This window comes from Nematolebias whitei, chromosome 10, assembly GCF_014905685.2.
Source record: "Nematolebias whitei isolate Nwh7 chromosome 10, NemWhi1, whole genome shotgun sequence".
NCBI lineage: Eukaryota > Metazoa > Chordata > Actinopteri > Cyprinodontiformes > Rivulidae > Nematolebias > Nematolebias whitei.
In genome coordinates, this window is record NC_056507.1 from 22716461 (window position 1) to 22743540 (window position 27080).

At 38.9% G+C, this 27080-nt stretch overlaps 2 protein-coding genes across 2 annotated transcripts in view; one reads left to right on the forward strand and one right to left on the reverse strand.

Moving 5' to 3' along the window:
* nfat5a (nuclear factor of activated T cells 5a) overlaps positions 1-14621 on the reverse strand; it is a 20599-nt gene extending 5978 nt beyond the window's left edge. Inside the window, exons 1-9 of the mRNA XM_037683473.1 lie at positions 14313-14621; positions 6291-6419; positions 2780-3398; positions 2465-2648; positions 1968-2158; positions 1676-1848; positions 1350-1484; positions 1197-1249; positions 958-1090 (exon numbers count right to left, since the gene is read on the reverse strand). Coding sequence (XP_037539401.1) covers positions 958-1090; positions 1197-1249; positions 1350-1484; positions 1676-1848; positions 1968-2158; positions 2465-2648; positions 2780-3398; positions 6291-6419; positions 14313-14385 — 1690 coding nt within the window. The 5' untranslated portion in view covers positions 14386-14621. The remainder of the gene's footprint in view (positions 1-957; positions 1091-1196; positions 1250-1349; positions 1485-1675; positions 1849-1967; positions 2159-2464; positions 2649-2779; positions 3399-6290; positions 6420-14312) is intronic.
* A 4328-nt stretch (positions 14622-18949) lies between these two features.
* The window catches only part of wwox (WW domain containing oxidoreductase), a 171459-nt gene continuing 163328 nt past the window's right edge, over positions 18950-27080 (forward strand). The window contains exons 1-4 of the mRNA XM_037683475.1: positions 18950-19143; positions 21345-21409; positions 21517-21574; positions 21680-21849. Coding sequence (XP_037539403.1) covers positions 19040-19143; positions 21345-21409; positions 21517-21574; positions 21680-21849 — 397 coding nt within the window. The 5' untranslated portion in view covers positions 18950-19039. The remainder of the gene's footprint in view (positions 19144-21344; positions 21410-21516; positions 21575-21679; positions 21850-27080) is intronic.

Here is a 27080-nt window from a genome sequence, read left to right on the forward strand (position 1 = left end):
ATATATATATATATATATATATATGATAGGACTCTGGAATGTAATTCCTGTGATAAGTGAGGAATCACTGTACACATCTTATTATTATATTATATAATATTGGTTCCACTTTTTTCTTTTGCACCATAGTTGTTCCTTCATCTCAAGCCAAAAGCTTCACCGTTGCTGTAATTTAGGTTCACAGGTGCAGAGTGTAAACTGTAAGCCACAAGTATTTATGGTAAATGGTAAAGTACTTATACAGCACCTTTCTATCTTATTTCAAGATACTCAAAGCGCTTTACACAACAATCTGTGCCTCATTTACCCATTCATACAGCACTCTACTAGATCTTTACAAAGCTAATTGAACAAATCATTCTAAAGAGACTAATCAGAGCTTTATCACATTCATACACCGATGGGATACACATCAGAGGCATTGAGGGGTTCAGTGTCTTGCCCAGGGACACTTCAACATGTGACTGCTGGTGGATTTGAACCTCCAACTCTCGCATTGGAAGATGACTGCTCTAACCACTCAGCCACAGCCGCCCCACAATGTACTACTTTATGTCTTATAGTTATTAAGTTCTCAAATACATGTGGGTCTTATTCACTTTTTTAGTCATTGTTGATTTTATGTCCTGTTTAAGTTGCCTGAGAAACAATATTTTTTTCAATAACTTTAATTTACGTTAAATGGTTAATTTTAAACCCACATGCTGGTTACTTATAATCCCAACAAGATTCCGCCCTTTCATGGGACAGTCCATATTGTCATTTATTCAAAAAGAAAAGTACAGAAAGGTATTTCTTCTTTTTCATTCATCTGAATGTATCATGTCTACCTAACCAGGTCACCACTGGATTTCCCATTACAATGCAACTTCAGTATCTCTGCGTCTGTGCCAAGAGCAAACCTCAGGTCTCTAACTTCAAATATAGAGATTTATATTCATTAGAATGTTGCTGTACCTGGCTCAGGAGTGTATGTGAAGAGCTGGGCCTCATGTGATTTGCCAGCATTGGTCATCACAAAAATTGCCACAGACACAGGAGAAGTGATCGACTGGTTGTGGAATGGAGGGACTGTCACGACCAAATGATTCTGGAAAGGTTCACATGAAATACCCGTGAAAATATAGCAGGTCTAATACAGCACATTTTATTTCTCAAGAAAAACCAGCTGGGCATAGATATTTAAATATATTTACCTGATGAAAAAGGTCCATGTCAATCTTGGCCTCAGCTTGCCAGGAATTATCATCTACAAAGTCAAAAGCAAATGTTTTTATTCTACCACCCGTCAGACGTTTGTATACAGAAACCCACCCAAATAATGAGACACGACACTAAATCTGCAGCACCTGCAGGGTTTTCCTGAAGTATAACTTTGGTTCCTTTGAGAAAGTTTTTTCCAATTATAAAAACCTCCTCCCCTCCTCTAACCGAGCAGCTGTGAAGACTCTTCTTCAGGATCTCTGGCACTCCAGCTGGCTGGGCTGGAGAGTGGTAGAAAGGATAAATAAAAACTTGGTATGGTTGGACCACAACTGAAATCAGTGGCACTTTTATTCAATTACTTGTTTGATAAAAAACTAATAATCACAACTCTTTTACTTGAGAGAAATGTTGCCTACTTTCTGCTGTTAGCTTTATAGTGTTTAAATGTCCTTGTGTTTGCATTACTCACTGCAGAGGATGGGTGATGAGGGGACCTGTAAAGTAAGGAATGATCCGTCAGACTGGGGGATGTTGACTCTGAAGGCCAACCTGGCACGTGTACTCTTCTTCTTGGAACCTGCCACACCGATACGCGCCTCAACGTCTGCATTACGTAGCTTTAAAATTCCGACACAGTCAACCCTACAGACACGATGTGGAAGAAAAAATGAATTACAACCACAAACTTCACACATGTATTAATTGCTTCCAGATTATTCATATAAAATAATATTAAAATAATAAAGAAAATCTATTTTTACGCGAGCGTCATGTCATTGCTTGGCTCCAACGGGATCTCTATAACCATGGTTCCCTCTATGTCCACCTCTTTGCAGGCAGTGGTGTTTCGTCCCGTTACTCTGCATGCCTGGTAGAAACCATGAGGCTTCACTCTGCCTGCATCATTTGCCACAAACACCAGCAGCATAACTGGCTCATTAACACCTTCTAGCTGTAAACAAAAGCAAGAATGAAAATACTTAGTAGTCCCGGTGATGCAGTACGGTTAAATGCTGTGTGAATGTATGCTAAGCAAGCACTAGTTTTAAACTTCATTTACAAGTAAATATATATTTTAACAGTTGCTGATTTGTCTAAAAACAATCTCCTATGTATACAAACCCAACAAACAGTTTACACTTTGTATAATCAAGTTTTTGAAGTAGCCCAGGAAAAACTGCTCTTGGAACGACAATTCAAAACGTCACATTTTGTTCTTGTTTTAAGAATTAAGACGCTGGCCATAAATTATTCAAACCTTGACCGTGGGGAATCCTTGCTGCGTGCGATCTTTAACAGAACCTCTGCTGCCTTCAGTCAGATAGCGAGCTCTGTGCTGGGTCTCTGGCTGCACCAGGATCTTTAGTTCCTTTCCATCACTCCTAGAAGGGTACTGGGCAGACAGTGACCCACCTTTCACTGCAGTCCCTGAATCAAGAGAGCTGCACAGAAACAGAAACATGAATAGCACAACTTCCAGAAATCCTATTACTCCAAACATAATTTTTCATTCTAGCTGATAAACAGCTACAGGTAATATAGCACAATAAAGCTTTAACAAGCGTCACCCCACCTAGCCTTGTCTGTGCCCAGCTGTGATAGGACAAAATGAGGACCCTTGGCGCTGTCAGCATCAAACACATCCATGCTGTTCTCTGGAGGAGTGGGCTTGGGGCCGGGTCGCTGGCGAGGCGTGCGTTTTCTGGACTTGCGTGGAACTTCTGTGTTGTCATTGTATGAAATGGAGCTGATCACGCTGAAGTTGGAGACAGAATCATCAGCCCACATGCTGTTGCTGTGCTCCGAGTCTGGAACTGGTGCGCCTGATACGGTGGGTTCCTCTTGGCAAGACATTTGGCTGTCGTCAAACAGGTCCTCAGGTGGTGGAGATATGCTCAATACAGGCCTTCGTTTTGATGGGGTGTTGTGAAGCTGCTGCACACTTAGTCCTGACATCACTCCTGACCCTATGTCTCCTGCTGTGGCGTTCGCCCCACTGTTGCCTCTGCTGGGGGCAGATCCGGCAGCCTCCATACCTTGTATCTCTGAAGCTGCAGCTCCATCGCCTCCAGTGGAGTGGAGATGTTGAGCAACTGTGAGACGGTCTGAGGTTGAGGTAGAGAGGCCGCTGGATGAAGGTCCCATGGCCAGGGAAGAAGAAGCAGAAGAACTGGAGGTGGATGAGGTGGCATCTGTAGTAGTATATACAGGTAAAGTTAGAACAGATGTTCAGCACAGAGCAGGCTAGCAGTCCCAGTCAAGCAGCTGAATTTGTGCATGATTTGTATTGATTTCCCTTCTTCCCAACTCTAATTTCAATAGACTTTTGTGGGTTACATGCTCTCACTGTGCATGCGAGAGCCATCAAGCATTGATCAAATAATCTGAAGTTAAAGTTGAGAAGGGTCTTTTAGGTCCCACTTTGTTCTGATTCCTACAAAACCTCTAAATTAAAAATCAATGTGACAAAACTGGCATGCCTTGTTTACAAAAACAAAAGCAAGCTACAAATTGTTACATACACATTGCCAGAAAGAAACAAAGTCTGGTCAAACTTTCTCGAACAGCAAAATTTATAAAGCTGATAATGTGGCGCCAAATTAAAATTGCCAGTTACAGTACAGTTTGTGCAATGTGCATTCAGTAGAAAAACAGTAGTTTGCGCATGACAATTGGAAGATTTGGTTGAGACTGAGCGTAGCCATGGAGACAGAATAAACAAGCCTCTGACCTATGGAGCAGTGAACTGCAGACCATTTTATATGCAGACACTCCCTGCCTCAGAGGGAACTTCCTGCAATAAAAACGAGACAGCCAATGAGCAACAAGAGAGCTGATCATTCAAGACTCAACTTCTGTCAATCAGTAAATTGGATGAGTTACAATACCGGAAGGAGTAATGTTTTGAAGGTCATCATTTATAGACATTTTTAAAGCATGTGTATTTTGTAAATGGTGATCTGGAGGACATTACAGTAGTCATGCTTTTGATCAGCACTGCTTAAGGCCAGCTGTCACACAGGACAATGAAACGGTGGCGTTAACAAAATCGTTCCCTCCAACTGCTAACCTGTTAGTTTGCTCTTTATATCAAAACTAAAGAAAAAAGATCCCTCACAAATATAGCAAATGCTGGCAGCCTTAAACCATGATCTATGACCAGGCTATCGTTTATTTTTATTTACTAAAATCAGTGTTCCTTAATCCTGGCCCGGAGGATTCACTGTGCTGCACACTTTTCATAACACACCTGAGTTAAAGTAACGGGGCGTTAACAATCTTTTACGGATCTTGACATTCTGGGGAGGTATGATGTGACTCAGGTGTGTTGGAGCAAGAAAACATTAAAAAAATGCAAGACAGTGAGTCTTGAGGACCAGGACAGGGGAACACAGTGCTCACAGACAAGAATATAGTCAACTGATTGCAAAGGGGGCAACTTCACAGTTTCATTAATATACAGAACATTTGTAAATATTTAAAAATGTTAGCTGCTTAAAAACATGGTGCTTATCATTTAAAAGGAAAGTTCACATTACGCTTTCTGAGTGCCTATATGGTCAAGTGCAAACTGAAAAGGTATCGGCTGTTTCTGTTTTAGAAGATAAGCCATTCAAGAACAGCTTAATCTTCAAAACAGCCTAAACAGAATACAGCACGTTATCAAACAAACCCTCAGACTAAAATGTTGTACGCAAAATTGATGGCACAATACAATGTCATTATGAAAGAAATGCCTGAGATGACTGCTTAAGCCAGAAGACAACATCTAACCAGCAAGGATGTAAACTGTATATTTAAAAAAGTTCCTGAAACGTTTACTTGTCTGAGTTTATTTATTTGTCATTCGCACCACATGTCAAAAAGCATTAAGCACACGCATCAAAAATACAGCAAAAAAAAAAGTTAAATGATAAAATACAAGGTATTTATCATGTTAGCATGCTGTTAATGTAGACTCAGTATTTCTTGGAGCTACAATTCATAAACAGTTTATAACATTTATTTCACAGTAGACAAAGATCTGTAGTAAACATTATTCACTGCCACTAACACTGACACAGATTAGTTAACAACTTAGCTTTTTAAAAATTAATTAATAAATATAAATAATAGTTTTATTTCATGTCTCGTGTTATTTCACGTCTTTGTGTTATCTTTATTAGTGCAAGTTTACAGAGTGCACTTGTTGAACATGTTGAAGAAGCCCAGTAGAAGAACATTAGAGATTAACAGCAATCTAACGACTCTAGTTCAACATGTCAGTTTGTTCTACAGAGACATTAGTGACATTAAAACTTCTGTAGGGTTCCTAAACACAACTTGGAGTCAGTACTGTGATCTGCAAATCTTATAAATTTACCTTCAAGAGAAGATCAACTCTTCCCACATGTCACACAAACTGTATATACTGTAGAAAGTATATGAAGTTATTTTTGTTTTAAATTATAAACCCAACAGACAAGTACTTTACATACCGACTAACTTTCAAACAAAGTCATTTTTATTATGTTATAAGCTAATTTAACTATTATTAATATTATACTTTTACTAATTATTAACATGCTGGTTGTCATTTGAGAAATAATTTTGTTTAATGGGTAAGTCTTGGGCCCTAAAGATACATTTAATCAGATTTTAAGTATCACCAAACAGCTCCACCCTAATATTCAAAGCCATAAGTCAAACTATGGCTTTAAAACATCATCTGAGAAACAAACAGATGATGTCATTGTAACCACTTCCAGTCATTTTAAAATTTAGAACATTCACTTAAAGGTAGTGAAGCAACAGCTGGAAGACGGGAACTGTTTTAATTTACCTATATCTGATCAAATACTATTATTGAGGCTTGAAGTAACAAGAAAGCATTCGATATATCTAAATAAAATATAAACATGTTAACAGCTTCAAAATGCAAATGCCTGTATAGTCCTGTTTACTACCTCAGACACTGATGAAAGGGTGAAGCTGCCCCCAGACAATCAAAGCCATATTTTTTTTGCCCCTGCTGACTTGGGAATCGTTTCAACAGGGTAACTGATCCCAGATCATGGTTTTCATAGGATGAATAGATTGCTCACCTGCAGCCAAGGCTGTGGAGGGGGGAGGTCCTGCCTCTCCCCCACTCTTCTGGCTCATGGTGGGTGGGTCTGTCTGGGTGGACGGTGACTGGAGCTGGAGCTCTTTGGGGAGGAGGTCATATACTGACTCTGCCATAAAGGGTGAGCAGGAGAACATACATTAGTTTTATTGCAAAACTTACATCATGATATATTTCAGAGAATTAATGGAGAACCACATCACTGAAAAAGATCAATGTCTACTTTTCTCAGGGAGAAATACTTTCTCCAAGCGTCCCTTTGGACTGTTTAGGGATGAAGGAGACAACTGTAAATAATCTTTATGGTAGAACCGTTTGCAGTTTTGTGGCATCTTCTTCACTAATTGTTAACCCAAAGTGTATTCATTACCCATAAAAAACAAGAATTTACCACTAAACGCTGGATCTCAAGGAAGTTTTGATCCCAGGACAAAATTCAGGTTCCTGCACAGCCTCTGCTTGAACATTTAATTTGCCTTCTGCTAATGCAATCTTGCTGTCAATAACAAGGCAATAATAAAAAAAAAAAATTAAGGTTAGTGGTGTTTGTAGTTTGCAAGTAGAGTGTCACAACTTATGGCATTTCTATTTTATACTAAATAAGCCTCATGTAAGATTTGGTGCAATAAAATTTTAGGAGACATGATGATGTTTGATGGAAACATGTGCCCATCCATCCATCCCTTATCTTTTACCTGCTTCTTCCATTTCGGGTCATGGGGGTCGCCAGGGCCCATGTCCAGCGATCACTATGCGAGGGGCGGGGTACACCCTGGACAGGCCGCAAGTCCATCACAGGGCCGGAAACATGATTCCTAGTTGGAATATCCAACCACTGCAGCAACACGAGTAAGCCACATCTGATATCTGATAAACATAGTAGGCTGTTTGGTTGCTATGAAACAAACACCTATCAAAACCCTGACATGGATATTTCAGCTGTGCATTGGCAGCAACAAGCATGTGTAGTAGTTATCTGACACTTGGCACCGGCAGAGTGATAAAGATGACAAGACACACGATCTTGCACGTTTGTGACGTAAACAAAACAGTCGAAGAAGGAACAACACATCCCTCGAGTTCACACAACGTTTCCAAATGCTTTGCTTTAAAAAAAGGTTGCAGTACATTTTACAGCAGAGCAAAAAGAAAATTACAAAAATGCCTGTGTGCCCCCCCAAAACGTGTACAAGTATATTTATATCATTTTTGGCAGGGATGCACAATATTATCGGCATGGTATCAGTCAATATTGGCGTTAAAGTTCAATATTGGACATCGGCCATGCCATCAAAATAACTCACTGATATAAAAGACGCTGTTTTTATACGACAACCCAGTGACAGGGATGCCTGGAGTGCCAGCACAATGTGATGACGTCACAAACGCCTACCTGATCTCACGGTGGAGAGGAAAATGCAAAATGGCGGCGGTGTGGAAGGTTTTTTTCGTTGAGGATGTCAGATTCCGAAGATTTTTGGACTGTGATGAGCCTCGCTACATCGTCCCCAGTCGGAGATATTTTTCCAACGTAACCTTACCCGAGTTACAAGCCATCATTTCTGACATCATTGAGAAGTTAATAACTGATAGCACTTGGGTGAGTTTTACCACAGACATTTGGACGTCGTGTTAGCCCCGTTAGCATGATTAGTCTTACGGCACAAAAACTTTGAACTTAAAAAAGTCTGTCCTTCATGCACAAGAGTGCAAAGAATCCCACACTGCAGCTAGGAACCTGGAACAAGCCTCCACAGGTGACTAATGCTAATAAATAACATTTAAAACTTTATTTAATACAAGTTAAAGAGCTATGCATATCATATGGCTGTTACTGAATATATGTCACCAGCTCTTACAGCTGTTACACAATTTTTGTAGCAAATAAGCCTAAATAAGAGGGCTATGTTCTGACAAAGAAAAATACATAAAATATTGGTATCGGTCAAATAGGTTTTAACATATAGTTATATCGGATATTGGCCAAAAATCCAATATCATGCATCCCTAATTTTGGGGAATTTTAAATATTTTTAATTGACGTTTTTCTTAGTTCATATCTTATTACTATTTTTCTATTACATTTTATTGTTGGGTGTAACTGGGACCCTGAGTACACAATCTCGTTTGACCACATGTACCACATGTGGTGCGAATGACAAAGAATTGTGACTTCTGCAAATTTAAACAAGAAGTGACTGAATAAAAACAGTTCACAATTTAATCTATGGACTAAAATGTCAACAATAATCATTTAGAGTAAAAGCTTAGATGATGGTTTTAAATTGTGTCCAACAAATATGAAAGTGTAAATAATTGTCACTATACTTTTCCATTTTTTGTTTGTAGTGTGAAGAAAGCAAGTCTGTCACTGGTTGCGTCACAGACAAACTGGTAACCCGACATGACCTCACTCTTGACTGAAACATTTTGACACAGTTGTGGTGTAAACAGTCTGAATCTCTTGCATGTGTATTCAAACGGACACACAACCCTTTTGTATGCTACAGCAGCAGTCATAAAAACAAGTATCTTCATTGTTCGCAGAAATGCATATTTGCAGCAGTAATATTTCAACGTGATCCGGCCAAATAGAAGAACAAAACATGACGGAGATCAGAAATGACTGTTCATCCTGTGATCTGGGTTAGGAAGAGGGTTACACAGAGTAGAGATTTACCAGATCAAATGCTGGGTCGCTGTGCTCTGCTGACAAGTGCAACACAAATAAGAGACTTTTATATTCAGCTAGTTATTCTCTGCCACCATAAAAGGCAGAATATTGTGTCATATCTTTATCGGCCTGTTAGCAAAACAGCTTAAGAACCACTGGATGGATGTTAATGAGTCAAAGTAAGCACTGGATGTACACTTACAGGACTTTCTGACACCAGCACTGTGTCACAGGAGATCTTTGTTTAAAATGTTGCATTGTTGCACTTCTTGAATACTACTACTTGTTATTAAAGTTTTTTAGAGGCACAAACTATTTGCTGGGTTTGAATTATTTTGTTCCAGTAAGTAAACTGGTTGTTCATCCCAGACAAAACTCAACCAAAGAGCCCAAGCAATAAAAATCAGCAAAAAGTAAAATACATATTGTATAAAGTTTTATGTGGTTTGTGCCTGTAGATGTACATGTAGTTTTTTGTCTGTAACAAAACTGGAGTCGACATCTGGTTTCAGTTTGTCCGAGACAACCTATTGTCGTCTTGGACAAACTGATCCCGCCTCGAGGTTGTCTGATGGACAACCAAGTGAAATACTGGTTCTCCGTCCCTACAATGGATTTCTGTCATCTATAAATGAAAGGGGGAAAAAAGTGTTTTCAATTGTCATGATTTGAGCAAGACAGGCTGCTGCTTTCTTATAAATTAAACAATATTAACACAAAAAGATGAATATTTATATGACCCCAATTATAACAAAGATGTGTGTCTCCGTTTAACTTTACATTTTCTCCAAACTCACCAAGTTCTCTGTGTGAGAGTCAGTTTCAGGTATTTGTAGTTTATCATAAATATCTTCAAATTTCAATTCTTCACAGTGTTTTAGTAATAACAAGGTTTTATGGCTTGTTTAGGTGTGCTAAACGATTATATTCAGAATCATACTGTGACGAATGCAATTTAATAAAGTATCAAATATGAAAAATATTGTTACTACACAAGCTTAAATCTTGTTTTGAAAAATATACCTGACAACCTCTCAATCGAAAACACTGAAATGACCTATAAGTAAACAACAGGAAAGCTGTTCTAACCCCTCTCTTCCTTCAGAATGCTGCTGGTCTTGATGGTGCAGGTTAAAGTCTCCTTACAACTTCAACACTTCATTAGAGAAAACGTGTGTACTTTTACTAAGGTCACGTACACAGTATACTCTTTGCGTGAAAGCCTTTGAGAAGTGAAAAAGCTCTCGTATGTGTGGCTTGGGTAAACTCTAGTTGTAGAAAAAATTACAGTCAAAAGATTTGTTTCTGCTTTAATCCCTGCGAGTGCGTCTTTCGCAAAGTTGGACGACAAAAAAGTGGACGAGGAATTTCAACTCAAGAGCTTGAGATTTATTGCCTTCTTTTTTGTAAAGGTTGTGGACGACCCAAAATTTAGTTTTCATTTATCTGCGCAGTTCACGCTGCCTCATTAACAACAAGCTGAGCTTGAATTAAATGACACTTCATAGCTGTGACTCAAAATGCTAAAGTCAATTGACTTCACACTGTTTCTAATGAATGCTAAAGATGATGCTGATGTTACACAAATTGATTTAGTGATGTGCACTATTTTGATGCATGGCATTCAAACATAAAGGATTTAAACAATTAAAAAGAGGTCAGCAAGGTTGGTTTAGTTTACCAAAGCATAAGCTACAACATACAAGTCAGCTAGGAGAGGTCTGACTGCTTTGACCTGCACTGGGAACAATTAACTTACATCACCTTATAGTTATGCACAGCTCACATTACAAATGCTTTTGAGGTTCTGCCAAGTTACAAGGGCAACAGTCTGATTCTATTCTTTGCAGCTGACTGAGGACTGGGGCATGATAGATGAATGGACAGTCCATGAGCTCTACTATCGGATGCAAATTTAATAATTAAAAAATAAAAATAAAAAGTGACTTCTGAGAATGTACATCAACAGAAAATGACTGCTTTAATTACATATCTGAACACATTGTGCTCAAGCCACACAGGAATTGCTCCCTGCAGACAAACCACAAGCATTTCTTTTATTTGATTTTTTTAATTTATTATTATTTATATAAAACAATGTTGAATACAGTATTTGAACCTTGTTTTGACAGCTTCGGTTAATTAAAATAATGAATATTTTATTGGCTGGTGTCCAAACTACGGTTGAATTGAAACTTACTTGAATACTGGCTTGTACGAAAGTCAGTCTGTAAATATAAACATGATATTAAGAACTGGACTGGGAACGTTGGCTACTAGGTGGCAAAAGGCACATGTGAGCAAGTTTCCAAAATGTCTCAAAACGTTTGCAGTGTTCCCAATTTTTGTCACTTGAATTTTGAACAAAAAATTATCATGACAAATTTTCCCTCAAAATAGTAGCACAGTTACCACGGGTATCTTGAACCAGTCTGTTAGTTCTTGACTACTAGAGCTGTATTTTGACACCTTCCACAAACTCTCCTATGTCAGAACAAATGAGGCTACTGAATGTCCAGGTTTAACTATAATTATATTGTCCAATAACGAATAATAGCTATTAAAACAAAAAAAAACAATTCTACATCTACCTCTCTTCATTTCAAAAGTGGGCTCCAGTAGGCTGCAAGCGTGTACAAAGCAAGCCCAATCTGTTATGATGTGAGCCGAGATGGGAAATGAAATCATGTGAATACAGTTATGCAAGTGTCGCACACAAAAATAAGCTGTAATTTTCAAAAACTGGCCACTCATAACATAGTCATGTAGCTTGCTGCTGGTCACTTAAAAAAAAAAAACTTTTTGGGGGCAATTTTTGAGTCACCAACTGGCCTCCAGCGTAGTGCGATAGTAGCCTCACCTTTTAAAATGCTGGAATAACAAAGTTATTACAACAAAGCTTAAAGTCAAACACCTACAGTCTTAATCTAGATTTTTGATGAACACTTTGACTACCTAGATTCTAGCACGTACTCACACCCAGTTACTGAGATATAAATAAACAACTATGTTATCGAGCATATGGCTCTTAAGCATTTCAGGATCACAGAGCAAAGCTTTCCGTTAGTTCATGAACATGCATGGCAGTCAGGACAGATGTGGCACCAGCAGACAAGTTCTGTAAGGATATATTAGAATTTGTCCATCAAAATATACAAGGCAGAGAAGACCTAGAACAGAATACTTTTTCTCACTCAGTAAGAACTGGACTTTTACATAGTCTCTCCCCCCCCCCCACCCCCCCCCCCAAGGAACTGTAGTTTAGTAATTCAGTTCTGAGAAATAGCACCAATGAGTCAACATTCATTTTTAGATATGCATTTTTAATAGAATGTTTCCCTGAAAAGTCCACCATGTACATTGCAGGAACATCTTGCAGCACTAGCTGCAAACAGACTCTTATCTACCTGTAAAATCCAAGACAGTGATAATTTTCTTTGTAGTATAAACAATAACTGTAAGAATTTCTGAAAAAAAAATACATATATATAATATCAACAAAAATACTTCAGTAGAGATTACAAGCCACAACAGTACAGAAACCACAACACAAGCACATTTTGAAAGCGAACCTAACGTCCTACATTAAGGTGCTGCTGAATTGAAAGCAGGCTTTAAGTGATCTATAATTTTTTTAACAGCTAAAATGACACAGATCAGTATTCAGAAACTAAATCCTGATTGGGACATTTCTGGTAGTTGTACAGAATCAGTCTTTCTTTTGATGATAAGCTACTACTAACACTGCATGCCATTTATGTCTGGTTGTAAAACATGTTAATCTGTTAAAAGATAAAAGTTTGCAGATTTAAAAGACAGTTCTTGACACACAATTACAACACGCACATAAACTTTGTATATGCAGTCTCCCATGCAAAACAGTGAGTCTGTGAGTGATTGGGTTAGCAAAACCTATATTCAAGTACTGCTTTATAAATATATTTAGGATCTAAAGGCTAACCTCAGTCAACCTCTTTATGAAAATTTTAATAGCAAGCTGTCAGATCATTTTTGACCACTGTCTTAGCATCTAGAGACTGAGATAAATTAATTTAATTTAAGCAATAGTGGATATAGTGATGTAAAATTATTTGCTTAGTACTGAGTTAAAAGCTGAAAAGCTCACAGATGCTTTTATGTCTGAGTCATGAGGCTATATAGGAGGATAAAGTAATATATGAATATTTTATTGAGCTGAGGATGAATCCACCTTTGTTTGTTGATGGACTAATCATGTGTGCTCAATATTAAAGTCTTAACTTGCATCAAAATCATTCATGGACATTGGACAGCAGCCTTACAGCATCTCAGCTGATAATAACCAACTTGAAATTAATACAACATAAGCCTCAGCAAACTAACTATTTGAACAGGTGCTTTGGTATCAGCTGCTTGGAGGACTTGGATTTATCAGAGCAGGAGAGAAGGGGTCAGAGCTTAAAAAACACACCAGCTAATACCTTCATGGAATTCCTAAAGAAACGGACTCATTTTAATTAGTCTCTTTCTCCTGATTTAGGGGCTTAAGATTATGTTTTATAACAAACCAATTCCTTGCATACAATTCTAACCTCGTGAAAGCCACCAGTGCAACCAGACTTCTTTAAAGATGTAAACAAATCCGCACTTAACAGGAACAGAACTGATTTAGTAACCAAGTTCTACCGAATGCCAACACTCAGCTACTTACTAAACTAATCCCACAATGAGATGAGCAGAACTGCTCTTGAACCATGCAGCAACGTCCTTACTAATAATAACAGCAGTTGGCTGACACGTGTGCAGTGGTATAACACAATGCACTTTATGCTGACTGTGAAGCGCCAACACCTGAACCCTGAGGGCACGAGGAGGAACAAACCAAAACAAAAAAGGAGTCAAACCAAAACGAAAGGAAATGCAGCAAACAACACTATCAATGAATGAACACAACCATCTTTGTTGTGTACACGTGCCTACGGATGCACACACCTCCTTGCAAAATCCAAGCAGGACTTAAGTGAACGTTAAACCGCTGAACAATGACAACAATGTAGTGACTGCAAAGAGGCCGATTAGTTAACTAATATCAAATATGTGGTACAGTTATTAGTTACGTATTCAACTGTTATTGATACAATTTCAGTAAAAGTAGCCGTCTCAGAGCATTGTTTGTTTGTCAAACGCAGCCAACTAACTATGCTAGCCAGTCTTGCTAAGAGCAAAAAAAAAAAAAGATGCTAACTACTGCTAGCTAGCAGCTTAACATGAGCCATCAAGACATTTATTTTGATTCATATCAAAATGGACTGTTGACTTTACGGCAATCTTTCTGAATTAGTATCTTACCTTTCGAGTATAGAGATTTAGGGGAATTAAGGTCGATATCCGTGCTAAGGAGGGATATAAAATCAGAGGGCATCGCAGCGCTTCATCGAGGGGAGGAGGAGGAGCGGACAGTCTTTAGAAGAAACGAAATCAATAATTCCTGCGAAATGCCGCGCCGTATGAGGTACAGCATCGAACCAATCTCGGGGTAGTAAAAATAAAACTTTCAATACAAAAAACCGTTATCTAGCTAGTACATCTCACGTTGGGGTGTGTGTCTTTCCTCATAGACACGTTTCGTGCTCCGTTCAGACAAACACACACACACACTAACACACACAAACACAGTAGGCTACTGTTACTCGGCCCACCTCGGGGCTCCGCCCACAGAGCAGCGCAGAGCATGCGCAGTAGCTGAAATAATAATAAATAAAAAAAATACAGTGAAGTTTCAATCATCACACAAGGAAGTCGTGTTACGTTGATGCATTTCTTTTGTTTTCAGTCATTTGAAGGGGGAATTAGAGTTTGCTGAAAGATTTATTCACGTTTCACGACATTCCTCTCGTGGCAATTTTTTAAAATAATAACTGATGTGCAAGTAAATTCCTTGCATTGTGATTTCAAGCCGTCATAGACAATAGAGTACTGTTTCTGTATGATGTATCAACAAGGGCCGTTATGTTTTCAGTCTGTTATTTGCATGATTGTTATATTTCAGGGGAGTATGAAGATAGACTTTAGTGATTACTTGGATTGGTGTTAGTCAAGATCTAAGTACCACTGTCCTCATGTCCATCTCATTCTCATGAACAGTCCCAGTCTTATCAATAGTGTCTGGCTGTTACTTACTTCCCTAAATCCTGATCCTGATCACCGTACACTTGCAACAGGTGATCACTGTGTTTAACAGGCAGGTAAGCAGCAGGTCCAGAGGAATGCTACTGGTTTTGCAAACAAAAGAGCTTGTGAGCTAATGTAGAAACATGAAACAATATGTCATCATGAACAGGTGTTGACAAAGATGTGGAAAATTAAATTCAGCGTATAGCCTTGTGAACTGAATGCACCAGTTTAGTTATACTTCAAGTTAATATTTATGTCTCTGTCCAGTCAGTGTTTTTCTCGTGACTGTGTGACCATTTAGAGGTGAAACAGGCCCAACTGGTTAATCTTTCTCTCACCATTCATGACTTTCACGTTTAAATGGTTTGTGAAATGTGTTTCAATGCACCTGTTGTTTCAGATGTGTTTGGAGCAAATTGTGAATGAAAATGTCAGGGTCATTTGCTATATTGGGAAGACATGTTTAAAGTTAATTTAACATAGATGTTTCGCTTGTCATCATTATGTTAAAAATGTTCACAGTAGGTGGATTTGTTAGTTGTTATTTTATTCCAAACTTTAGCATCAGTGGTGGGCACAGTTCCGCTAATCCGCTAACAGTTAATAACGGAACTATTTTTTTTGTTAAGCGGATTAACGTTTTTGCTAACTTTGGAAACCGTTAGCGGAATTAGCTTCCACTAAATTAGGTTTTGCCAACTTCATCTACTAACCAAAACCACAAAGCTTGTTCTTGTCTGTTGTGGGCGTGTCTCAAAGCGTCTGTTAGGCACACAGTTGGCTTACTACATGTACACACGACATGACGTGATTGGTCAACGCAGTTTATCTGTAAGGAGACAAACATTCATTCAACCTTTATTTAGACAGGTTAATCCCACTGAGCCTCGAGAACTCATTTACAAGAGAGACCTGATTTCAACAAAGAATGATGACAACAATGGACAACAGTGACATCAAAAGACAACCATAAAAGAGGCATACAGATTTTCTTTTTTAATTATTATTTTCTTTTTTATTTATTTATACAAATTAAAATAAGATGGCAAAAAAATAGCAAAACAGCTAGATTATAAGGCAAATGTAGAAAACTAAAAACAGGAACATGTCTGCATTGGTCCTTGCCCGGAGTCCAACAGATTCTTAAAGCCACTTAGAGAGGTCAAGGTCGAGAGCTTCAGGTCTTTTTGTAAGATATTCCAGGAAACAGGAGCAGAGTAGGAGAAGGCCCTTTTGCCTAGTTCAGTCTGCACTGAGGGAACACTGCAGGTAATAATGTCCTGAGAGCGCACGCTGTAGCTGCACTCACGCAGAGACATGTAGGAGGAGATGTATGAAGGCAGCAGACCAAGAAGTGATTTAAAGATGAAAATGTACCAGCGAGAGTGTGCATGAAGTTAATGATGTCCAGTTAACCAGTGAATACAGGGTGCAGTGGTGGGTACGATAATCACAGCCAGTTATGAATCTTAGTGCACCATGATAGACATCATCCAAAATCTGCAGGGATCTTGTAGGAGCGTTCATGTAAATAAAGTCACCGTAATCGATGGAGGGAAGGAAAGTCACAGATACAAGGCGTTTCCTAGCATTCAGAGTTAGACAGGATCTGTTTCTGAAAAAGAAACCCAGTTTAACTTTCAGTTCCCTTACTAGGTTTTCCACGTGGAACTTAAAAGAGAGATGCGAGTCGACCAAGATACCCAAATATTTATAGGAATCAACAAACTCAATAGGTAAATGGACTGTACTTATACAGCGCCTTTCTATCTTATTTCAAGATACTCAAAGTGCTTTACACTACAATCTGTGTCCTCATTTACCCATCCATACAGCACTCTACTAGATCTCTACAAAGCTAATTGAACAAATCCTTCTAAAGAGACTAATCAGAGCTTTTAGATCACATTCATACACCAATGGGACACGCATCAGAGGCCATGAGGGGTTCAGTGTCTTGTCCATGGACACTTCAGCATGTGAATGCTGGTGGATTCGAACCCCCAACTCTCGCATTGGAGGACGACTGCTCTAACCACTCATCCACAGCCGCCCACACCATTTGAAAATAAAATAGGAGGAAGAACTGTTTTGACTGACTTCCTGTTTTGAAAAAAGCATCCCTTTGGTTTTATCGGCATTTAAGACAAGTTTGAGGTGGAACAAATCTGACTGGATGATGTCAAATGTGGATTGCAAAAGCTGGAAAGCTTTAGCAACTGTTTTAGCTCAACAATAAACAACTGTGTCATCAGCATAGAAATGTAAGGATGCATCAGGGATGCTCTGACCTACATTACCTATGTAGATTGTAAAGAGGGTGAGTCCTATAACTGAGCCTTGTGGTACACCATTGTTGACTGTTAACTAACTGAAGGAAGTACCATTAAGTTTATGTTTGTTTATGTAAGTTTCCTATGTTAAACATAGGAGACAAAGACCATAGACATAATAAATATCTCTGTGACAAAAATGTGTGACTCAGACTGAGTGACAGTTGTCTTAGCTGTTTAACATGAGCTTATTTTAAAGCATTATTTTAAAGCATTTACAACATTAGATATATTTTTAACCTGTTTAGCAGTTTAGCGTTAGCAAAGATAATTTTTTTAGTTAGCAGAATATGGGTTAGCGAAGCAAACTTTTTGTTTAGCTGTGCCCACCACTGGTTGGCATTGTGATACTCATTACTGACACAACACCACATCTCAAAGCAAAAATGATTATTTTTTGTACATACTTGACAACATTTCAAATAGACTTTGACATAAAAACAGAGTTTTTAAGATATTTATCATCCATCGCTGAAAAGTACCACGCTTCAGCAGCTTTTAATGTGACACCTAAAGTGCCACTTTAAGTGGGCAATAAATGTTGCTCATGTTTGTGTGTGCGTGCTCGTGTGTTTGCTTTTATGTAAGTTACCAAATATCTCTTGGCTGAAAGGACAAATATAAATGAAACCTGCAGGAGGTTGTCATCAGATATTCATCTGCAACTGATTAGCTTTTGCAGACATCCAGATACAAAATGTCTGCCAAAGCTAAATGACCTTAAAACACAAAAAATGCTATATCTCAGTATATTTTACAGATAGTGACCTGTAATTGATGTGTTAGTTGCTGAGACTGATCCCAAACACATCTTTTGACCGCAAACCATTGCAGATTCCACAATTCAATCATGTGGTACTTTAATGAGCGAAATTCCATCCTTCCATTATCTTTTACCCAGTTCTTCCAATTTGGGTCACAGGGGTTGAGAGTGCCCATGTCCTGCAGTCAATGTGCAAGGGGCAGGGGACACCTTGAACAGGTTGCAGGTCCAGGGAACAACCATTCACTCTCTCACTCACACCTAGGGACAATTTAGAGTTACCAACCAGTTACCAACATATATGTGTTACCAACATACATGTTTTTGGTCTGTGGGAGGAAACCGGAGCGCCTGGAAAGGCGCATGCATAGAGAGAACATACAAACTCCACCCCGAAGAGCCCCCTGACCGGGATTTGAACCGGCAGCAGCTCTACCAGTTGTGCCACCGTGCTGCCCATGAGTAAAATTACATTACTGTTAATAAAATTGAATGCTAAATATTGGTATGATAGCTGCTTCGAAATAAAAAAAGTGAAAAACTGATCTATTTATTTATAAAATGCTCGACATTTTCTTATGTGACGCAGAACATCGTCAGTTGATGAAAGCTAAACAACCAATCAGAAGCAAGCTGAACCGTCCTTTCGTTTTTCCGCCTCAATTTCCCAAGATGCAGTTCGACCATCGTCACTCCGTTGTTGCGGAAGTGCTGCTTTTGACAGCCGGATGATTCGTCCGTCAGAGCAGATATCTCTCTGGGTTTGTGTGCGTGTAACCTCTTTTTCTACGTGAAGAAGTTTAGCTATGGCCCTGAAGTACGCCGGCATGGACGATACAGACAGCGAGGATGAGTTACCGCCCGGCTGGGAGGAAAGAACTACAAAAGATGGTTGGGTTTACTATGCGAAGTAAGTGAAACGTTAACTTTCAACTAAGCCGCTGTTATCGACCAACATATTCATATACATGAACATAAATACTCCGACCTTATGATATTAAATCTGCAGCTATAATGTCTTGTTTGTTTAATGAGCTGTATTCTTTGCAAGAAACGCTAGTGGGACATACCCAGAGTTGTAGTTTCAAGGTAGTGCATCTTACCTAGACCTTGTTGGTAACATCTATCAATCTTCTGTGCTTTACAAAGAACATTTACATTTTAGACTTCAAAGAAAGAAACCACAAAGCCAGTCGAGTTATTCAATTTATATGTTCTACACGTATAGCTGCAGTTGCAACAATAAAATAATTTGGATTGCATTAAAGCATGGGGTCTCTATGGCTGTTTGAGGCTCAGTTTCTGGGAATTTCACAGCAGACTGGTTTGAAACACGTCAGTATGGTGTTTTTTTAATACAACAGATCCTGTTGGCAGGCCTCATACTGATGAAGTCTTTGGGATGAAAGATGAAATGTTTCTTCCAAAAAGAAACTGTCCAGATGACACAATTTAACTTTTTTGTGCTCTCTGTTTGACTTTATTTGTTGTTTTTCATAGATGTGTGCATGTCTAAAGTTGTGTCCAACAAGCTGGACACGCCATTCAAAGTCTCTGTTTACTGTACATTGTTAATTTAAAGATAAGAGATACTGAAATAACCTAATCATACAAAACAAACCCCACCTAACCCAACATAGTTCAGTCGGGTCATCTGGATGGTTTCTTTTTCTGTTGCGACGTATCGTCTTTCATCCAAAGGACTTCATCAGTCTGAGGAGCCACAAGGTGACTGTTGTGGCTCCTCAGACTGATGAAGTCCTTTTGGATGAAAGACGATATGTCTCAACAAAAAAAAAAGAAAAGAAACCGTCCAGATGACCCGACTGAACTTGTTGGATTTTTTTTACCTGGATTATTGAGCATGAACTTTGATCTTCTCACCTAACATTTTAAGCTGTAGTTTTCTAATCTTATTTTGTAACATTCTAAAAAGAAAACGGACAATTTGGGCATCCCAACAGAATGGAGCTTTTTGAACACTTTTGATTTGGTTTTAAACTTTTACTACATTTTTAAGGCCATTCATTGACATTGTTAAGAAGTAATGAGTTATGAATTTTATGAACACTCTTGTGAAAAACTGTCCTAACAAACACTATTGTTTTCTTTTTTAATTTACTTATAATATAACAGATGCCCATAAAATACACCTCTAGAAAAATTTAAGTCTCTCTAGCTGCTAGTAGCACTTCTGCAATTTACAGAGAATGGTGGTCTTAGGTCTACCTTCAGTATCTGGAAGATCAGTTAGAAAACTCAAACAATTTCTAGGAGGGTATTTAGAAGCTTCTATTATCAACAATTCTTAAAAAAGATTGAGACTTTTGATTAGTCGTCTACTTTAAGATTGTGCATCAACAGCAGCGCAAATATGAGAATAAATAGACGAAACAGACTGAAGTCTTTGATCCATCCTGACCTGTTTGTTTAGCACCAACACTGAAACAAGCCTGATGCCGTTCAAAAACATGTCCCGTCTAGAACGGTTGACCAAAAATGAGCAACGGTTTAGTTTATGAAAAATAGAGTGCAGTTTTAATGAAAGAAGCATTTTCCTGTTTTTTTTTTTAATTCTGTATTAGAAATCAGTTAAAATTTGCTTTAATGTTGCAGCGTGTAGTGCAGGGAAATCTTTCGCAGCAGAAAGAATCAGCTTTATAGTCATTGCACCGAAGCACAACAAAATTACTTTCAGTACAGGCCGTCCTAGAGAAACATAGCAGACATGGGGAGACGGAGGTGACTGAGGCCTCTCTTCGAGAGCAAGCAGGAAAGAATGGATTTAAATAAATACAAACAAATGGTGAATTAAAACGAATACTTCATTAACAGACTAATTTTTAAAATGTGTTTTGAAACAGTGTTTTAATTCTGTGTGCATTTCCTATACTTTACATGCAAAATACTGTATTTCTATGTAACTTAGTGCTTTTTATTTGCTGCCCATTTTATTGTATTTTGTATCTGCCAATAAACTGTTGATGAAATTAGGTGCTTGTGCTCAATTTGACCCATGATCTTCCTGGATATGAATGAATAAATGATTTATTGACAAGACAGCTAACTCTTTGGTTTCCTCAGTGATAAGTTGTCATTTTGTACCAACAGCCACGAAGAGATGAAAACACAGTGGGAACACCCCAAGACGGGAAAGAAAAAACGTTGTGCTGGAGGTTTGTTTTAAAGACACCGTGCCCTACATGTCTGTAGCTTCTAAGTTTATTTTGTTCCGTTGTCTTCTGACAGTTACAGGAGATTATACTTTGTATTTTTTCTGCAGATTTGCCATATGGTTGGGAGCAGGAAACGGATGAAAAAGGGCAAATGATTTATGTTGAGTAAGTTTACTGACGAGGAAGCATTTTATAATTTTTTTGCTGTAGATTTTAGATGAAGTCCTGAAATGATGCTGCTTTTGTAATTGTTTACCTCACTGCTTTCAGCCACATCAACAAGCGGACCACGTATTTTGACCCACGTCAGGCTTTTACAGTGGAGGATGTGATGGTGAAGCCGAAACGGTTTGATGGAAACACGGCTGCTCTGGAGATTCTGCAGGGCCGCGACCTATCAGACAAGGTCGTCCTCATTACTGGGGGAAACTCCGGCATTGGTGAGTATCGTTATCTTTGTCTTTTCTCTTTCAGATTTAGCTTTTTGGGTTGGAGAAAAGTGTGATGTCCTGATGTTGCCACTAGATGGTAAGGTTACACCTTCATAGACAAGAGCCCCATAGAAGCATCCTTCCTTCCTGCGTCCCTGTAACACCCAGGCATTCATCAACATTAGCCTCCACAATGATACACTTAGACTCAACAAATCACTCCTTAATACCAAACATGACTGTGTAGAAGTTCATTAGCAGGGCTGAATTGCATGTCATTGTTAACTGTAATGAATTTGTACCCATTTGTACCCAGCAAATGCATGCCTCACTATATAATGGTCTGGAAACAAATATATTTCTTTTTTGCTTTAGTTTAAATTAGCACAAGTGCTGGTCATTTGTTCAGACTCTCTGCTTTGTTCGAGGTAGATAATGACAACGTGGGGGAAATCAAATAAACATAAAATTGCTAATTGTCTTTATATTCAAATTGGTTGTCCTGAGGAAAATCACAGCAGTGTAATTGTAGTGTGTGTGTTATAGGAGGCTTCAAGGGAACAGTGGAATATATGGATTTACAGCAAGCAAGGGACCTTTATCGAACAAAAAAGCTTGTGAACTTTAATGCCTTTTTTAGACTTAATGTTCTTCTGGTTTTATATTTAATTACAGTTTTAAATATAACTATAACTGACAAACGATTGTCTGTATAATATGAACCACATCGATATATTTTAGCTTCTAAACGTGTCTCTCCTGGTATTACAAATATTTTGTAAATTGAATGAATTTTTCAATTTACATTTACTCACTCTAAGAACACTTTTATTCAAAGACACTTAACAAGTAAAGAATATTGGTTAACATTTTTGTAAATGAAATCAAACGGACACAGCCATTACTTTTAAAATGTATTTTACAATTGAAGAAATAAAAATCAAGTGAGGTAAAAAAAAAAAAAAACCTCTTTGAAAAAACAAGACTTTAATAAGAGGTTTTTGAAGGTAGAACAGAGAGCTCTGATCTGATTTAGCAGCGTGTTCCACCTTTGTGAAACCACACACACACAACACATGCGACTCTGAGCAAGAATGGCCAAGCAGGGGTTCTTCTCAGACTTTGGACTCAGGGACCCCCTCATAACCCTCACGTGTCTCTTTAATACAATGGAAACATTTGTGCAACATAAATACTTACGAGCTGTTCTTTAATAGTGTTAATACCATTTTTATACTTTTAAACATGGGGTATTTTTCATTCAAGACACACTTAATAAACAAAATAATTAGTTTCAAATTCCAAAAATTGCAGTTTTGAGAAAATTAACAGCATCAAAAACCACTTTAAAACTTTACCTATTCACATAATGAATATAATAAATGTATCGCCACTTCTTCACATTATTATAGAAAACTCTTTATATAAAACTGAACAGAATCATAACAGCAGTAGTCATACCAAGTAACAGGGCTTAATGACGGAACGCAAATAGCAGACCAGTGGGGGGGTCCCCCCAGAAAATTTAGACTAAAGTAGATGTGATTTCCTGCATTTTGGTGTATTTTAAAGGGCTTTTAAGCATCTACGTGCTTGTAAATAAAAAATAAATAAATATATATATATATATAACATGGGCAGCACGGTGGCGCAACTGGTAGAGCTGCTGCCTCTCAGCGAGTAGGTCCCTGGTTCAAACCCCGGTCCAGGGGCCTTTCTGGGTGGAGTTTGCATGTTCTCTCCGTGCATGCGTGGGTTTTCTCCGGGTGCTCCGGTTTCCTCCCACAGACCAAAAACATGCATGTTAGGCTGATTGGTAACTCTAAATTGTCCCTAGGTGTGAGTGAGAGAGTGAATGGTTGTTTGTCTCGTTTGTCTCTATGTGGCCCTGTGATGGACTTGCGACCTGTCCAGGGTGTACCCCGCCCCTCGCACAGTGATTGCTGGACATGGGCACCAGCGACCCCCGTGACCCAAAATGGAACAAACGGGTAAAGAAAATGGATGGATGGATGGATATATATAACATACATACATACATACATACATACATACATACATACATACATACAGTAGTCCCTCATTTATCGCGGGGTACCCTGAAGACCTGCGATAAGTGAAAAACCGCGAAGTAGGAATATTAGTACAAGTAGTAAGTAGTACTTTAAATATATATATATATATATATATATATATATTTATATATATATATATATATATATATATATATATATATATAGCGAACGTATTCGTCCCCCTTGAACTTTTCAACCTTTTGCCACATTTCAGGCTTCAAACATAAAGATATAAAATTTTAATCTTTTGTGAAGTATCAACAACAAGCGGGACACAATCGTGAAGTGGAATGAAATTTATTGAATGTGTCAAACTTTTTTAACAAATAAAAAACTGAAAAGTGGGGCGTGCAATATTATTCGTCCCTCTTACGTTAATACTTTGTAACGTCACTTTTTGCTGCAGTTCCAGCTGCAAGTCTCTTGGGGTATGTCTCTATCAGTTTTGCCCATTCTTCCTGCAAAACAGCTCGAGCTCAGTGAGGTTGGATGGAGAGCGTTTGTGAACAGCAGTCTTCAGCTCTTTCCACAGATTCTCGATTGGATTCAGGTCTGAACTTTGACTTGGCCATTCCAACACCTGGATATGTTTATTTGTGAACCATTCCATTGTAGATTTGGCTTTATGTTTTGGATCATTGTCTTGTTGGAAGATGTAGTGAACCTGGTCTGACCCTTATCTGACCTCAAATCTACCAGATGGACAGAGACTGTTATTTTCATTAATCTGAATAAGTCTGGGCCATCTGATGACTTTCTTTCTTGAATTAATCAAGCAGAAAAGACAATTCTTCTTGTCCAGAAGATGTCAGCCTTACCTTACTAATCTTAACTCAGACACTGTTTGGTACACAATTAGAGCAATTACAACAACTTGATGAAGCTCAAAGACAAGAAGAGCTGAAAAGTCTGGCCGCAGGAACATTAAAGACAGAGAGTAAAAAGCTCAGCCTTGAACGGTTAGCAAAAATCTCTCTGCTTCTAAAAGCTGAATTGGATGAACGGTCGGAACGCCTTGACTGGATGTCTAAAACACATGAGAAGGATCTCTCAGAAATGCAGGCGTCACTAGAAGCAAAATCTTATGAAAAGATTAAAGAAATAGACCGTCAGTACAAAGCCACGTGTGCAGATAACGAGGTGCTACAACAACAGTTGCAGCTTGCAAAAACTGAACTGGAACAATGCAAAATAGATAAACAAAATCTACAAAAGCTACATATGCGCTTAGAAGGTGACTACTGTACATCCCAGGAACATTTAAAAAAATGTGAGGCGAAACTAATAGCAGCAATAGAAAAAGGTCAGAATGTTGTTCAAGGTGACCTGGAATCCAAGCCAGACCTTGAACAAAGTCGGACTAATACACCAATTACTCAACGACCTCTTTACTTAAACAGTGCTTTTAGACCCATCCAATCACCTACACAAACGGGCAGAGTAACACCCCCACAACTGATCACGCATGTGAGACCATTGATATCTTCTCCATCAATGGATGACTTGCAAAAAATCTCAAAATATGTACAACGTTTCATCCCTGAACCGTTGGGCTCCGCTGGAACGAAAGCGTACCTCAGAGATCTGGATTTCAGATTGAGAGCTTATCCAAACGCTACGGTAGAAGATAAAATCAGTCTGATACGACTCACTTCGGACAGAGAGGTGTTTACCTTCATCGAGCGTCTACCAGATGCAACGAGAAGGGATTACAAACTTCTGTGTGAAGCTCTGATCAAAGAGTACGACTCCTGCGCTGGGCCTTCTGGGTATCCAGCCGCAGACAAGGTCACGCAGGGCAAGAATGAACATCCAAAAGTTTATTACAAAAGAATCTTCCAAGCTTATTTTGGTAGCAGAAATGAAACCGGAATGGAGGAAGAAGAAGGTTTTAAATTTGTTTTCAGCAAAAATCTCCATCCTGACATTCAAACGTCAGTGCAAATGATGGCAAATTACAGAGAAAAATCCATCAGTGAGATTAAACAGTGCGCTGTGAACGTGTTTGAGGCACGTTGTCATGCCAAGACGCCCATAGAAGTGTTTCCTGGTGTAAAGGTTAAACCCCACTCCCTAGAATTAGAAGGAAGGCGTGCATCGCCACCCCCTCCTAAAAAGGGAGAAAAAAGGCAGTATTTTCAGACTAACAAACCGCATCATGAAGGTGCACGCTGGGATAAAAAGGCTCCTCCTTCAGAGGACGAACGTGATTATCGTAAATGGGACCAGCGGAGGACGCAAAAAAATGGGAACCGAGAGGAACCCCAAAAAGACGTACCTAGCCGCCCCCCACCTCGGACGAAACGTCCAGAGGCGAAAAAATCACAAAAATCCCAGAAAAAAGGCCCTCCACCTCTGAGCTCGGAAGAGACAGAAAAATTGCGTGAAATGTTAGAAGATTTGAAACACACTGACAAGGGAAGCCGACCAAAAGCACTATGCAGTGAGGTACTCACTACAGCATCTCTGGGCGCGAATGACAACACTACAGATGTCGGTGAAACACACCAAGACGTTGCTGTTGTTGCCTCAAACAACCCCTCATCGGATGAAAGGGGGGTAATCACACACACAAACGATGACCAGTCATCGCAGGCTGAACACGCAGAAACAGCTACAGCTGTGCTGACGGTTCAGACAAACCAAGATTACACAGATAAATCTGAACGCGTGAAAAAGCGTCAGAAAAAAACCAAAAGGTTTCTGTGTAACTTTATCAGAAAGGGGGCCGCCAAAAAGGCGTACCTGTCAGTAACACTCGAAGGTGTCCTCACACACGAAGCACTCCTGGACGGTGGGGCAGACATAACAATTATGTCAGCTAAACTGTTCGAGGAGCTGAGGAGGGCCGCAGCCGAGAAAAACAGGATAATACCTCTATCTGATTGTGCTATAGAAATGCAGGGTCTCTCGGAGAATAAAACAACCCTGACAGCTATAGCAATGGTTCACATGCAGATTGGCAATATGACACTGTACCACCCGGTACACGTGACCCATGTTGACTCATTCCCATTTTTGGTTGGCCAGGATTTTATAAATCGCTTTAACGCGATTATAGATTATGGTGATCAAATAATGTGGACAAAAGTGAGCAAACCACTGCCAATAGAAACGCCTCCGGAGTGTGACACAGACTGCCCAACAGCAGGTACCGCGGAAGGC